General features: G+C 35.1%; 1 protein-coding gene across 1 annotated transcript in view; it reads left to right on the top strand.

Annotated features, from left to right (window-relative positions):
* The window catches only part of LOC108384227 (bifunctional heparan sulfate N-deacetylase/N-sulfotransferase 3-like), a 131,325-nt gene extending 118,521 nt beyond the window's left edge, over positions 1-12,804 (top strand). Inside the window, 3 exon segments of the mRNA XM_073237090.1 lie at positions 2,523-2,625; positions 6,722-7,127; positions 7,494-12,804. Of these exon segments, the coding sequence (XP_073093191.1) occupies positions 2,523-2,625; positions 6,722-6,841 (223 nt within the window). The 3' untranslated portion in view covers positions 6,842-7,127; positions 7,494-12,804.
* Positions 12,805-14,293: the final 1,489 nt, after the last annotated feature.

Genomic DNA, 14,293 nt, shown 5'->3' with positions numbered 1-14,293 from the left:
TGTCTTGTAGTTTTCAGGGTATAGGTCTTTCGCTTCCTTGGTTAGGTTTATTCCTATATATTTTGTTCTTTTTGATGCAAGTGTGAATGGAATTGTTTTCCTGATTTCTCTCTCTGATAGTTCATTTCTAGTGTATAGGAACACAACAGATTTCTGTGTATTAATTTTATATCCTGCAACTTTGCTGAATTCAGATATTAGATCTAGTCGTTTTTGAGTGGATTCTGTAGGGTTTATTATGTACAATATCATGTCATCTCCAAACAGGGACAGTTTAACTTCTTCCTTGCCAATCTGGATTCCTTTTATTTCTTTGAGTTGTCTGATTGCCATGGCTAGGACCTCCAGTACTATGTTGAATAGAAGTGGGGAAAGTGGGCATCCTTGTCTTGTTCCCAATCTTAAAGGAAAAGCTTTCAGCTTCTCTCTGTTAAGTATGATGTTGGCTATGGGTTTGTCATATATGGCCTTTATTATGTTGAGGTACTTGCCCTCTATACCCATTTTGTTGAGAGTTTTTGTCATGAATGGATGTTGAATTTTGTCAAATGCTTTTTCAGCATCTATGGAGATGATCATGTGGTTTCTGTCCTTCTTTTTGTTGATGTGGTGGATGATATTGATGGATTTTTGAATGTTGTACCATCCTTGCATCCCTGGGATGAATCACACTTGATCATGGATGATCTTTTTGATGTATTTTTGAATTTGGTTTGCTAATATTTTGTTCAGTATTTTTGCATCTATGTTCATCAAGGACATTGGTCTGTAATTTTCTTTTTTTGTGGTGTCTTTGCCTGGTTTTGGTATTAGAGTGATGCTGCCCTCATAGAATGAGTTTGAAAGTATTCCCTCTTCTACTCTTTGGAAAACTTTAAGGAGGATGGGTATTAGGTCTTCACTAAATGTTTGATAAAATTCAGTGGTGAAGCCATCTGGTCCAGGAGTTTTGTTCTTAGGTAGTATTTTGATTACCAGTTTGATTTTGTTACTTCTAATTGGTCTGTTCAGATTTTCTATCTCACCTCTCATGCTGCCATCTTTAATCCTCTCCTGAGTTGTATGATTTTTTATAAATTTTGGTTACTAACACCTTATCAGATATATTATTTGCAAATATATTTTCCAATGCAGTGGGGTGAGGTTTCATTTTGTTGATGGTTCCTTAGGCTGTGCAGAAGCCTTTCAGTTTGATGTAGTCCCTCTTGTTCACATTTGTTTTTGTTTCTCTTTCCTGAGGAGACTTATCCAGAAACAAATTACTACTGCCAGTGTTCAAGAGTTTACTGCTTATGTTTTCTTCTAAGTGTTTTATGGTTTCAGGTTTTATATTTAGGCTTTTAATCCACTTAAAGTTTATTTTTTGTAAGATGTATTTTTATTTCAGTTTCCATTTGTTCATTGTTCACACTATGATTTTAACAAAAATTGTAAGCAGTATTCTGAGTAGTATGGATTAAGACAAAAGGAACTAATACTAAATGATCATTCTTTTAATGAAGAAGAAAAAACAGCAATAAAATCACTGAAAAACAAAAGCAATGTGAAAAAATTGTCATTCATGACTATTACTTTCACTTTCATATTCAAGGGTGGAAATTACTATTTGTTCATAATTACTGATAGTAAAACACATGCCCAGAGAAAAGTGAATAAGAAAAGGCCCTTGACCTAGAGTCAGGAGGCCTAGATGTGAATCATTACCTGCATACTGAAAAAGTATATAATTCAAGATAAATAAACCTTCACAAATACTTCCTTCTTTTTCATTTTTTATTCAACTTACATTTGGTGAGTGTTCACAAAGAGACAAACACTATGCCAAATGTCATAAACTAGGAAGAATCCTATACTCCATATCCTTAAAGGATTATAATGAAAGCTCAAATGACAAAGACTTAGAATGAAATATTTTGGTAAATTAAAATATAAATTTAATGTGCTACTATTATGTTGACTATAATTATGCCATGAAAATCCACATTAATAGCTGCTGTTACTTTAATACAGAGATTATACCAAAAATAAGAACATAGCTGTAAAAAAAATATGAATGGGTTATAGCTAGAGAATCCTAAAATTAATTTCTCCATGGCACACTAAAACCTTTTCTTTTCTATTACTTTGTAATCATATGGTATAAGTACTATGTAAATCCATAGATACGGGTGAAGCTTGATTTGTCATTTTTAAACCCTACAAAGGGAAAGAATGGGCTTAAAATTTATAAAAAATTTTCTTCCAGATGAAGGAGATAGTCTTATTAATATCTATTAATAAGAGACCTTCTGCTGACAATTTTTCTATTAGGAATCTGGCAAACTCACAAATATGACAGATGGACTGAGAATTCAAAAGTATGCCAAAACATTTTATGCAAAGTGATATAAGTCAAAAAATATGCCAGTTTCCCTGGTTATAGATTAATACCCACATAAAAATATTAATGTTTTTGGTCATCATACCTTATAAATCCCTTGAGAAATACTTTTTTGTGTGTTTTGTATTTTTTATTTTTTTAGGTTTGATTCTCGTAAAGGTTTTTGGTGTCAGTTACTGGAAGAAGGTAAAACAAAATGCCTTGGAAGGAGCAAAGGAAGAAAATAATCTCCATTGGATCCTGATGTAAGTATAGAGATTTAAAATACAAACTATATAAACAAAATTATTAATAATAATATATCCATTTTCTTAGAAAAGTGGTTAAAATCAAAATTGAACCTTTCTAAAATGTAAAAATGGCATATAAATTTCAATGCATACAGGATGCTTGTTTTGATTTTTCCAATGCCTGTCATGCAAGAATAAAAGAAGACAATAGAAGTTGCCATTTGGAATGAGAACAGAGAAGGCAAATCTCATTCCAAGGAAGTAATATGTTCACAGAAATTTTAGCACCAAAAATATTAACTGAAATCAAGACACAAACTTTGTCAACTGGAAATTGAAAATAGAACCAAAATACTTCTATTTTTTTTCATTGTGTCACTCTACAGTGGTTAAGTATGGCCTGCATAAGAATATTGACTACTGTTATACTAAGCTTTAAATTCTTAGTATGCTAATTAGATGAATTAATTTATTTCCTAAGTATTTAACATACTTGCTGATAATTTAGGTTTAGGAGAAGAGAAACACCCAAACTGTGGTCTGTAGCTAGCACTTCATGTTTATTTTGTTCAGAATAGTGATGAAAATCAGTGCTATTAGTTTGTAGACCCTGTACTTTTACCTTAACGTTTCTTTCACATATATTAAAATTTATTAATATTATTTTGATTTCATAATCCAGTTAATGTGTGGTTTGGACTTATGAATTTAAGTAGATTGATTTGGTTAAAAAAAATTTTTAACTCAGAAACTAAAATATTATTTGGTTTTTTTTCTCCACAATATTTAACACATCATGTTAACTAAGAGTTCTACAGAGGTCTGAGAATACTAAGATGGTCTAAAGTTACTTGAATACTTTTTGAATACTTCAAGACTATGAGGACTTTTTTTTAATACAACCTGATAGAGACAGGGCCTATCCTCATTAAACCCATAATTAAATTCTATCTAAAAGGCATTGTGGGGGTTCTTCCTGTTGTTTTGATAAACTGTATTCTCAAAGCCATAGTTTTCTTTGGCTATTAAAATAGACCTTCAGAGCACTGTGAAAACAATCGTCATACATTGAAAGAAATTCAAAAGCTATTTCCATAGTGTTTCAAGAAAGCAATATAAAATATATCCTTTTCATTTATGTCAAAGTTATTTATATGTTTATTAAAACTAAAATGTTTAAAAGACACTATAGAACATTTTTGTTAACATTTTATCTTACTCCTATCAAACTGACTTACTGAGACATAATATTAAAATTTGGTGGCAGAGGAAAATAAGAAAAAATACAACCTCAGTATATCAGTACTCCTACATCTCTCAACAAGGTTACTGTGTAGTCATAAAATCTGCTTTTACTCAAATACTTCTGACACTAATGTGTGGGGTTTCCATACCAAGCAATTCTCCAATTTTCTGCAGACACCAACTAGATGTCCTACAATTTAATTCAATTCTGATGCCAGCTACCCAGAGTTAGCTCAAACTCCACAGGATAAGGGCTCAGTCCCATAAGACTGTTCCCCACCCCCTTCAGAATCGAATAGCAAGTAGTGGGTTCCAGATTATTCACACTTCTATCCAACTTGGCTACAAATCCCTCCATCACTCCTTCCCCAGGTTTTATAATTTGTAGCAGTTCACAGGACTCAGGGAAATACTTTATTATTACCAGGGAAACACTTTATTTTCTATTATTAGAAAGAATAGAAATGAATAACCAGATGAAGAGGTATATAGCACAGGGTCTGCAAGGGTCCTGAGCACAGAAGCTTCTGTCCCTGTAGAGTTTGCAACGTGCCACCTTCTCAGCATGTGGATACATTTACCAACCCTGAAGTTCTCCAAATCCCTTCATTTAGGCTTTTGATGGAGGTTCCATTACTAGCCATGATTCATTAAAGCATTAGCCATGATTATTGAATCAACCTCCAATCCCTTTTTCCATTCTCCAGAGGCAGAGTGGGGCTGAAAGTTCCAACCCCCTAATCATATTTTGGGATTTGGTTCTTCTGGCAGTCAGGCCCCCATGTGAAGTTATCGAGGGCTCCACTAAGAGACATTTCATTAGCATAAACTAAGGTATGGTTTAAAAAAGTTCATTATGAATAACAAAAGACATTCCTCTCACCCCTATCACTCAGGAAATAACAAGGATTTTAGGAGTTATGTACCAGGAACCAGAGATGAAAAACAAATATATATTTCTCATTACATGTTATAAAAGTCTGTATTATTATTCCCTCTCATTACATTATTTTGTATGCATTTGCATATATAGTCAGACTACATTGGCATACATTAGCAAATATCGTATCTGTGATCTTACCATCTAAAATACTGTCTTCTGAATTATTGTCGGATAACAATATGTGTACAACAAATCCTGCGTATCACCTAGTTCTTGTCCTTGTAACTTTTGATCTGAACATATTAGACTCTCGACATATTGTACTTTGCAAACCTCCTAACAGTTATCTTGCATTAATGAGGGAGCAGAATAACAAGGGGGAGGGGTACTTGATTAAGGGGCAATGATTATGTGGACAAACATACACACATAAAAGGACACATGATAAGAGTTTGCCTACAAAGGCAGAACTGACAGAGGCAGCCAGGTTTGAAAATGATGCCCAAAAAGCCAATAAATTGAGGTATGGTAGATAGAAATAATCCTCAGTTATCAGAAGGTTCAATACAAGCTCCAAGAGCATAGAAAGTAGAAATGGATTTCAGGAGGTTCGATTCTGAAATTCGTTAAGGTACTGGACAATCACTTACCCTGTAGAAATCTCTAAGGAGCAGGCTAACAGGAGGTGGGCACCCCAGGCTGGTGTCACGCCAAGCAGGGCTTCAGTCATAAAGGAACAATGTGAAGTGAGACATCAAGAGAGAATAAAATGGGAAGTTCAGGAACTCAGACTCTACACACAGACCTAGGCTCCCACTGGATTCCAGGTCTGGCTGGCAGCATGGAAGTGCACAGTGATCAGGCTCCAGATGTGGTATCTGAGAAATACAATTTATCTGCCCCTTTCTGGCCTGAGTATGCCAGCTGGGCCTATAGGTGGTTTAGAAATAATGACTGAGGAAGACCAAAAATAGAGAAATGAGACCCACTGGCACCTGAACCACACAAAGGTTTGGTTCTCCCTCGGTCACAGTAATGGGTAGACTATAGCTCAAATGTCCAGTCTAGCTCCAGTGGTTATGATTACTGCAAAAATCACTAGCTTACATTGAAATTTTCAATACAAAAGGAGATATTTTTTGTAACATTTTAAATGGAGTACCAGATATGACACTTAAAAAGAATAGCAGAAGAAATTAAAGACTTTTGAAGGTTCAACCCAACTAAAAATCTAAGAATACTCTAAAGCAGGGAGGTATAGATACAGAGGCAGAAATCCCCCTTTCACAGCATTCCTACCAATAGTCATTGAAAGTATACACAAACCCACTACATGCCATCTCATAACACAGCCCTTTCCATTTTCAACAGTTTGAATTATTGAAGTATTGTACTTTATTGAAGAGAAATCAACCTCCCTCCAAGTCAAAATAGTTTACAATGTATTCTTTTCCTTCCTTGGGTCAAAGAGTACAAATATATCAGGTTATGTTTAGCTGGTTTACCTACTACATTTTTTAAGGCTTAACCCAGTACTGCTTTAGCCCTCAGTGTTTTGTATATTCCTTAAAAGATCTCTCAACCTCCAAAATCTAATATAAATTAATGATGACAGAGTATTTTATATTACAAATTTACTAAACTAACTCTCCAAAGTTTGAGTGATTTTAATAGCGCATAGTATTGGACCCAATCAGTTGTTACAGCTATATTTCTAGCAAAACAACCTAGTTATTTTAACATTTAATTCTGCACAGTAAGTCATGTTTAATATGAAAGTTCTTTCCCTAGTATGTATGTATATAGAGTATGTATTTTGAAGAACAGAGACACAGTATTTATGCTGTGATAAATAGTCCATATGCTTAACATAAATTTTAATCCAGGTACAATATACTTGATACAGATTTAAACATCATCAAAGTATATGAAATGTACTTTAATAAACAAAATTAAATGTACTTTTATCTCCTCACACCTCAGAGCAGAGCATTTCTATCAAGCTACTATCAAGATCACAACATGGAACTCTCAAAGCTGCTGCACAAACTGGGGCAGCCTCTGCCATCCTGGCTGAGACAAGAGCTGCAGAAAGTGAGATAGCACAGAGAAAGGACTTCTTGAGTATCCATCTTCCATGTAACACTCTCCTTTCCCAAAACTTCTGGAAGCTACCAAAAGGCTGTTAAAAAATATACCTCTTCAAGGGCAAATCCTACCATTTGCAGCAACATGGATGGAGCTGGAGGGTATTATGCTCAGTGAAATAAGCCAAGCAGAGAAAGAGAAATACCAAATGATTTCACTCATCTGTGGAGTATAAGAACAAAGGAAAAACTGAAGGAACAAAACAGCAGCGGAATCACAGAACCCAAGAATGGACTAACAGGTACCAAAGGGAAAGGGACTGGGGAGGATAGGTGGGTAGGGAGGGAAAGGGGGGGAGAAGAAGGGGGGTATTAAGATTAGCATGCATAATGGGGGGGAAGCAAGAGGAGGGCTGTACAACACAGAGAAGACAAGTAGTGATTCTACAACATTTTGCTATGCTGATGGACAGTGACTGTAAAGGGGTTTATAGGGGGGACCTGGTATAGGGGAGAGCCTAGTAAACATAATATTCTTCATGTAAGTGTAGATTAATGATAACAAAAAAAAAAGCAGTTCCTGTGTGGTGACCTCCAATGAGTTCTACACAATGGTATAAAGGGCATATCAAAGTGTGGGCAACGGGTCTGTTTGTGTTTATACATAGGATCAAAGCCTAATTTAGCTACGCAGAAAATGAACTAAGATACGATATGAAGAAGAACTTCCAACATCAGCACTCTCTGGAAGACTCATACCAGAAGATGATCATCAAAAAACCTCAACAAAGATCCAGGCACTGCTACAGCTGTAGCTGCATTCATCCCACCGGTTCCTGGACTTGCATGGGAATGAAGAAGGAGATATCTAAGCTGGCCTGTGCATACAGTAAAACAACAAATTTGACTGGATCTATACTGTTGGAACTCAACCAAGAATTAGTAGAAGTACAAGTTGTAACCCTCCAAAATCTTACAACTACAGACTATCTACTGTTAAAAGAACATATGGGATGTGAACAGTTCCCAGGAATGCGTTGTTTTAATTTGTCTGATTTCTCTCAGATTGTTCAAGTACAGTTGGACAATATCCATCATATCATAGATAAATTTTCACAAATGCCTAGGGTGCCTAACTGGTTTTCTTGGTTTCACTGGAGATGGCTGGTAATTACAGGCCTGCTTTGGTTATGTAACTGTATTCCTATTATGTTAATGTGTGTGCACAATTTAATTAGTAGTTTAAAACCTATACATGCTTAAGTTACTCTACAAGAAGATATGTCAAAGAAATAATCTTCCCATGTTTTCTTCCGTCTGCTACTCCTATAGCTTTTTTTCTTCCTTCCTAATTACAACCCTTTAATAGAATTCATGCCTCATATCGAATTTACCAAGTATCATAATTCCTCCAAGTGGTAAAGATACCTCAAGACAAATGCTGGGCATAGAAGCCACAGGGCATAAATCTGCAAAGAAGTAAAAAGCTAACCTTTTCAAACAATATGGCTTCTCTCTCACTTACCAACTATACATTTCCCTGTATGGCCCCAGAAGATAACTGGTTAGCCAGAGACGGGTAAGATTCCTCAAGGGAGGAACAACCTAAGACAGGCACAGTCACAGGGGGACCATCAGATGAGAAATTGGGGATCAATAGAGGTGAGGCTTAGAACCTCACCCCCCCTGTTTTGAGAGAAATCTTCTGCATCCGTGGATGTTTTATTGCCCTTGTCTAGCTTGGATTAACACTTAGTCTACAGGCACACACCTGATCATCTACAACTGCTCTCTTACAACACTAAACTATGTTTTCTACCTTTATCTTGCATCTACCTACCACTTCAGCAGTTTATTTTAAAAAATAAATAAATATATAAATAATAATAATAATAAAGGGAGAAATGCGGGATCCACATATAAGTCAAGTATAAAAATCAAATGAATATTCATATTTGACCTGATTGTTTATAGTTCATAATGTGTGATCAAAACCGAAAGTTTCTGTGATGACTGCCCTTGTAACTGTTCACCATGTAAGAACTTATTCACTATGTAAGAATTTGTACCCCATGTAAGAACTTGTTCGTTATGCTTCAGAAAATTGGAGACTGATGAAAATTAGGCTTGGGGTGTATTAATGATTGTGCATTGAGCATTGACTCCCCTATACAGAATTTTACTGTTGTTAACAACCATTTGATCAATAAATATGAGAGATGCCCTCTCAAAATATATATATATATATACCTCTTCAAATGAGAAAAGAGAATAAAGCTCCTTCCATGTGCTGGCATGTGGATGATGAGGAAAAAAATGAAAAAAGAAAAATATCTGTTACTAGTCTTGAGGCCTATGGCCTTTCTCTTACCCATATCAGAGCCTGTGGGATTGTAGACTACTGTGCACTCATGTGGAAGTCAATTGCAACCAATATAAATATCAAATACAATGCAGAACTGTTCCATTTCATAGTAATATTTACACTTTTATATATATCAACTAAGATTGTGTCTCTGTAGATTTTTAGAACACTGTTTGCCTGTACAATGTTTTCTTACTTATTCTATAAAGTGTCCTACAAAACAAGAAGCAAAATAAATATCACAATGTAGCATAAAATGTCAAAGGCATAGCACCCATGAAAAATACTTGCCAAAATATAAATCCACAGAAGTATTTAGAAAGAATTATAAATTATAATTTGTGCTAGGTCAGAGTGGAAAAGTTACATATGAGCTTTCTCCGCATCAAATACAATTAAGTGCCATAGCAGAAAAAAGTGACTTCCAAAACAGAGTTCAGTGCATTTATGTAAAAGTTACTAATTCTTCTGTAGTCATTATGTAATCATTATACTGAAAGATATGTTGTAAAGCCACTGAATGGTAAATAGAAAGGCACTGAGTATAGAAATACAGTTAATAATAATGTAAAGTATACAGACTAAATCCTGTATAGGGGAGAAATTGTAGGGTCTGAAGGTACATCATTGAAAACTTACATTCCCTTTCTGTGAGCTACATATCTACTCTTGTCTTTCTCACGGGTTTTGCAGACACACTTGCATAGAATCTGAGGTACGTGTCATGTTCAGAAACAGACTGACTTTTAAATGTGAACAATTTTTTTTTATGTTCCCCAGAACAAAATCTATTAAATAAAAACTGACAGTTTCTCTAGGTGGTATGTTAGGTTATTTACTTTTAAATTATAGAAAACTACCAGATAGTTCAAAATGGAATTGTGTAATGTAGAGATTTACAACAAAAACAAATTAATATATGATTCTGAATCTGACATTTGCAATGATATTTTTAATACAAGGCAGAAAAAAATAAGCAGGGCCAAGTTCCATTTTTTTAGAATACTTCATACATCACTCTCATGGAAGACAGCAGAACATAGTTATATTTATGGCTTATCTACTAATTAAATAAAGGAAGTACAAAGATGAGCCAGGGATGGTTCTTAAAATATATTTACAGTTATATTTTTAAATGATTATATGATTAGTAAAGTATTAAAAAAAATGAATGCCATACTTATTTCCTGTGCTTATATTTACCTAATTTTTAAATGTACCATAGACATAAAACTTTAAGTAGTAAGTAAATTCCCTGCTATGATTACATAAGTAAGCCTTTATAAAGTGTTTTCAATAGTGTGATTAGATAAAAAAAGATATACAAGAAAAATCTATAGCCCAAATATTTTCATTGTCACTATAATGTGAGTAAACTAACTCTACTAGTCATTCAGTAATTGGAAAACAAATTTTGAGATCTGTCAATTTACTATAAAGTTTTTAAATGACATTGTAGTTATAATTTTTATAAGTTTTATATACCCAAATGATACACTAATTTTTAAACCAGCAGAAAGAATTGGAGAAAAAACAGTCTCTTGGACAACATGGCAAATTCAGTCTCCATGCTTACTGCTGCCTGTTTTGAAACAGCACATGTACAACATGCTAGGAAAATGAAGATAGTCTTTCCACTAATTTAAGAAAACTGGCATATAGGGTCAAACGTAGTGAGAATGGACCCTAGTAGCTACATACAGTATCATGTTTCATTTTGACAACATTTCTGATAAAAAAAAAAACACAAAGAAAAACTGATACACTTATGTTTTAATGATGAGATGTATATTTAAAATTCTAAACAATGCTGTTAATGGCATAATTTTGTCTAGGTAAGCTGAGTCAGCTGAACAACTCAGACCTTAAGATTATGTTGAAAACATACTGCATCCTTGTCTAATGAAAGGATATAATACCAAAATTTACTCATTCACATTACAGCTATTATGCCACCTATAGCAGCAAACCTTTGAAAGGATTTTGACCACTCAGTGTACCTTGGAGACAACATCAAATTCTAGAGGACATGAATGCTTTCTATATTTACACTCCAGCAGGTTATTATGCTATTCTGAAAGTAACATAAATACACATGAGAAAAGACTGAGTGAGAATGTGATTAAAACTAGCTTTGTGTAGAATTCCTTTTTCATTACTTAAAATATGAAACTTCCTAGGAAGAAATGAAATGGTTATTTCAATGTTTATAAGCTATAATATTCTTGTCATTCACATTGAATGAAAATTACTAGAAACATTTTTTCTCTGAGTTTTTTTTAAATAAAAAACCTGGATATAATTCTGATAGTAGTATGGTACCTCAAATGAACAACAATAAACTGTGATAAGAAAATCAAGAGTTTGGGCCTTGTGGTTTTAGGTAATAAGTTGGTATCTGGTTGTTTGTGTTTGTCTGAGAACAGAGTAGGAGGTGGTTATAGAACATAGAATCCACTAATATAATTCAAAATGGAGACATGCATGGAAAACTTCCAAGTTCTCCAATCTGGAATATATTTGATGCCCAATTTTCTATCTAAATATGTTATTCTTACTCTATCTCCTCCAGGACCAGCTGATGACTAGTTAATAAACCAACCCCATCAATGTTAGTGGCTTCTAATTACTTACATTATTATGCTTTCCAGGGATATGAGCACTGCAATTTCTAGAAGAAATGGCCAGCACTGTTCAGATTATTTTAGTAAGAATTCAAATTATGCTCTATAGCTGAGTTCTATTCTGCAAAAGCTGACTCTGCTTGGTCACCACCTAGAATACAGTTGCGGCCTTCTTCCTGCCCACCATCACATGCACATGCACACGCACACACCCATCCCCAAACAGTTGGCAGTCACACATAGAGCAAAGAATCCTCAAAATGATATTATTTGTGTTGACTTGAAATATTTACCTCCTAGAGTAGACTCAATTTCACAAGTTTAAGCATGAGTTTTACCTTTGAGACTGAAAGCTAAAGACACAGTGTGACACTGATTCCATTGCCAAGAAAATCTAGAATCTACTTTGAATAAGCCTCTCACCTGTGGCGAAGGGTACTTAACAGAATTTCAGGGACACTTGCCCCATCCTGTGCTACTGTTAGTTCTTGCCATTTATCACCCTCAGGGTGTTGTTTATGCGTTCTCTAGGTAGTCAGTGCTCTTAACAAATGTCACAAAGAATTCGTTCATTTATTAATATAATGAAATGTATTTTTTAACTTTCTCCTCACCTTCTTTCATTAATCTTACAACTGTCTTAATCTTTGAGTTTCCATCATTTCTCAGTCTAGTCCGAAAAGTTATAAATACAAAGATTAATAAATGACTAAAATTGGAACCAGCTATATATATTTTTTTAACTTTTTCTTTTTTTTTGAGAGGGCATCTCTCATATTTATTGATCAAATGGTTGTTAACAACAATAAAATACAGTATAGGGGGGGTCAACGCTCAATGTACAATCATTAATCCATCTCAAGCCTAATTCTCGTCAGTCTCCAATCTTCTGAGGCATAACGAACAAGTTCTTAAATGGTGAACGAATTCTTACATAGTGAATAAATTCTTACATGGTGAACAGTACAAGGGCATTCATCACAGAAACTTTCGGTTTTGATCATGCATTATGACCTATAAACAATCAGGTCAAATATGAATATTCATTTGATTTTTGTACTTGATTTATATGTTGATCCCACATTTCTCCTATTATTATTATTATTTTTATTTTTAATAAAATGCTGAAGTGGTAGGTAGATGCAAGATAAAGGTAGAAAACATAGTTTAGTGCTGTAAGAGGGCAAATGTAGATGATCAGATGATCAGGTGTGTGCCTATGGACTAAGTATTAATCCAGGCTAGACAAGGGCAGCAAGACATCCACGGATGCAGAAGATTTCTCTCAAAGCAGGGGGGTGAGGTTCTGAGCCTCACCTCTGTTGATCCCCAAATTCTCACCTGATGGCCCCCCTGCGACTGTGCCTGTCTTAGGTTGTTCCTCCCTTGAGGAATCTTACCCGTCTCTGGCTAACCAGTCATCTTCCGGGGCCATACAGGGAAATGTAAAGTTGGTAAGTGAGAGAGAAGCCATATTGTTTGCAAAGGTTAGCTTTTTACTTCTTTGCAGATTTATGCCCTGTGGCTTCTATGCCCAGCACTTGTCTCGAAGTATCTTTACCACCTGGAGGAATTATGATACTCGGTAAATTCGATATGAGGCACGAATTCTATTTAAGGGTTGTAATTAGGAAGGAAGAAGAAAAGCTATAGAGGTAGCATATGAAGGAAACATGGGAGGATTGATTATTTCTTTGACATATCTTCTTGTATAGTACCTTAAATATGTATAGGTTTTAAACTACTAACTAATTTGCACACACATATTAACATAATAGGAATACGGTGACATAAACAAAGCAAATCTATAATTACCATCCATCTCCAGTGAAGCCAAGAAAACCATTTAGGCACCCTAGGCATTTGTGAAAATTTATCTATGATATGATGGATATTGTCCAACTGTACTTGAACCATCAGACAAATTAAAGCAGCCCATTTCTGGGATCTGTTCACATCCCATATGTTCTTTTAACCATAGATAGTCTATAGTCATGAGATTTTGGGGTGCTACAACTTGCACCCCTCCCAACTCCTGGTTGAGTTCCAACAGTACAGATCCGGTCAAATTCGTTGTCTCACTGTATGCACATGCCAGCCTAGACATCTCCCTCCTCATTCCTATGGCAAGTCCAGGAGACGGTGGGCTGGATGCAGCCACAACCGCAGCATCGTCCGGATACCTGTGGAGGCTTTTCGATGATCATCCTCCGGCACAAGTCCTCCAGAGAGTGCTGATGCCAGAAGCTCCTCCTCATATCGTATCTTAGTTCATTTTCTGGGTATCCAAGCTAGGCCTTGATCTTCTGCATAGAAACAAACAGACCCTTTGCCCACACTTTGACATGCCCTCTATACCACTGTGCAGAACTCATTGGAGGTCAGCACACAGTAACTGCTTTTTTTTTTTTAATTAAGAGAAAGGAATATTATCAGAAAAGAGTACCTCCATAGCTGATCATTTGACACCCTTTAAGTG

This window comes from Manis javanica, chromosome 5 (assembly GCF_040802235.1).
Source record: "Manis javanica isolate MJ-LG chromosome 5, MJ_LKY, whole genome shotgun sequence".
Classification (NCBI taxonomy): domain Eukaryota; kingdom Metazoa; phylum Chordata; class Mammalia; order Pholidota; family Manidae; genus Manis; species Manis javanica.
The sequence above is the reverse complement of the archived record's forward strand: the minus strand, read 5'-3'. Positions and strand labels throughout refer to the sequence as shown.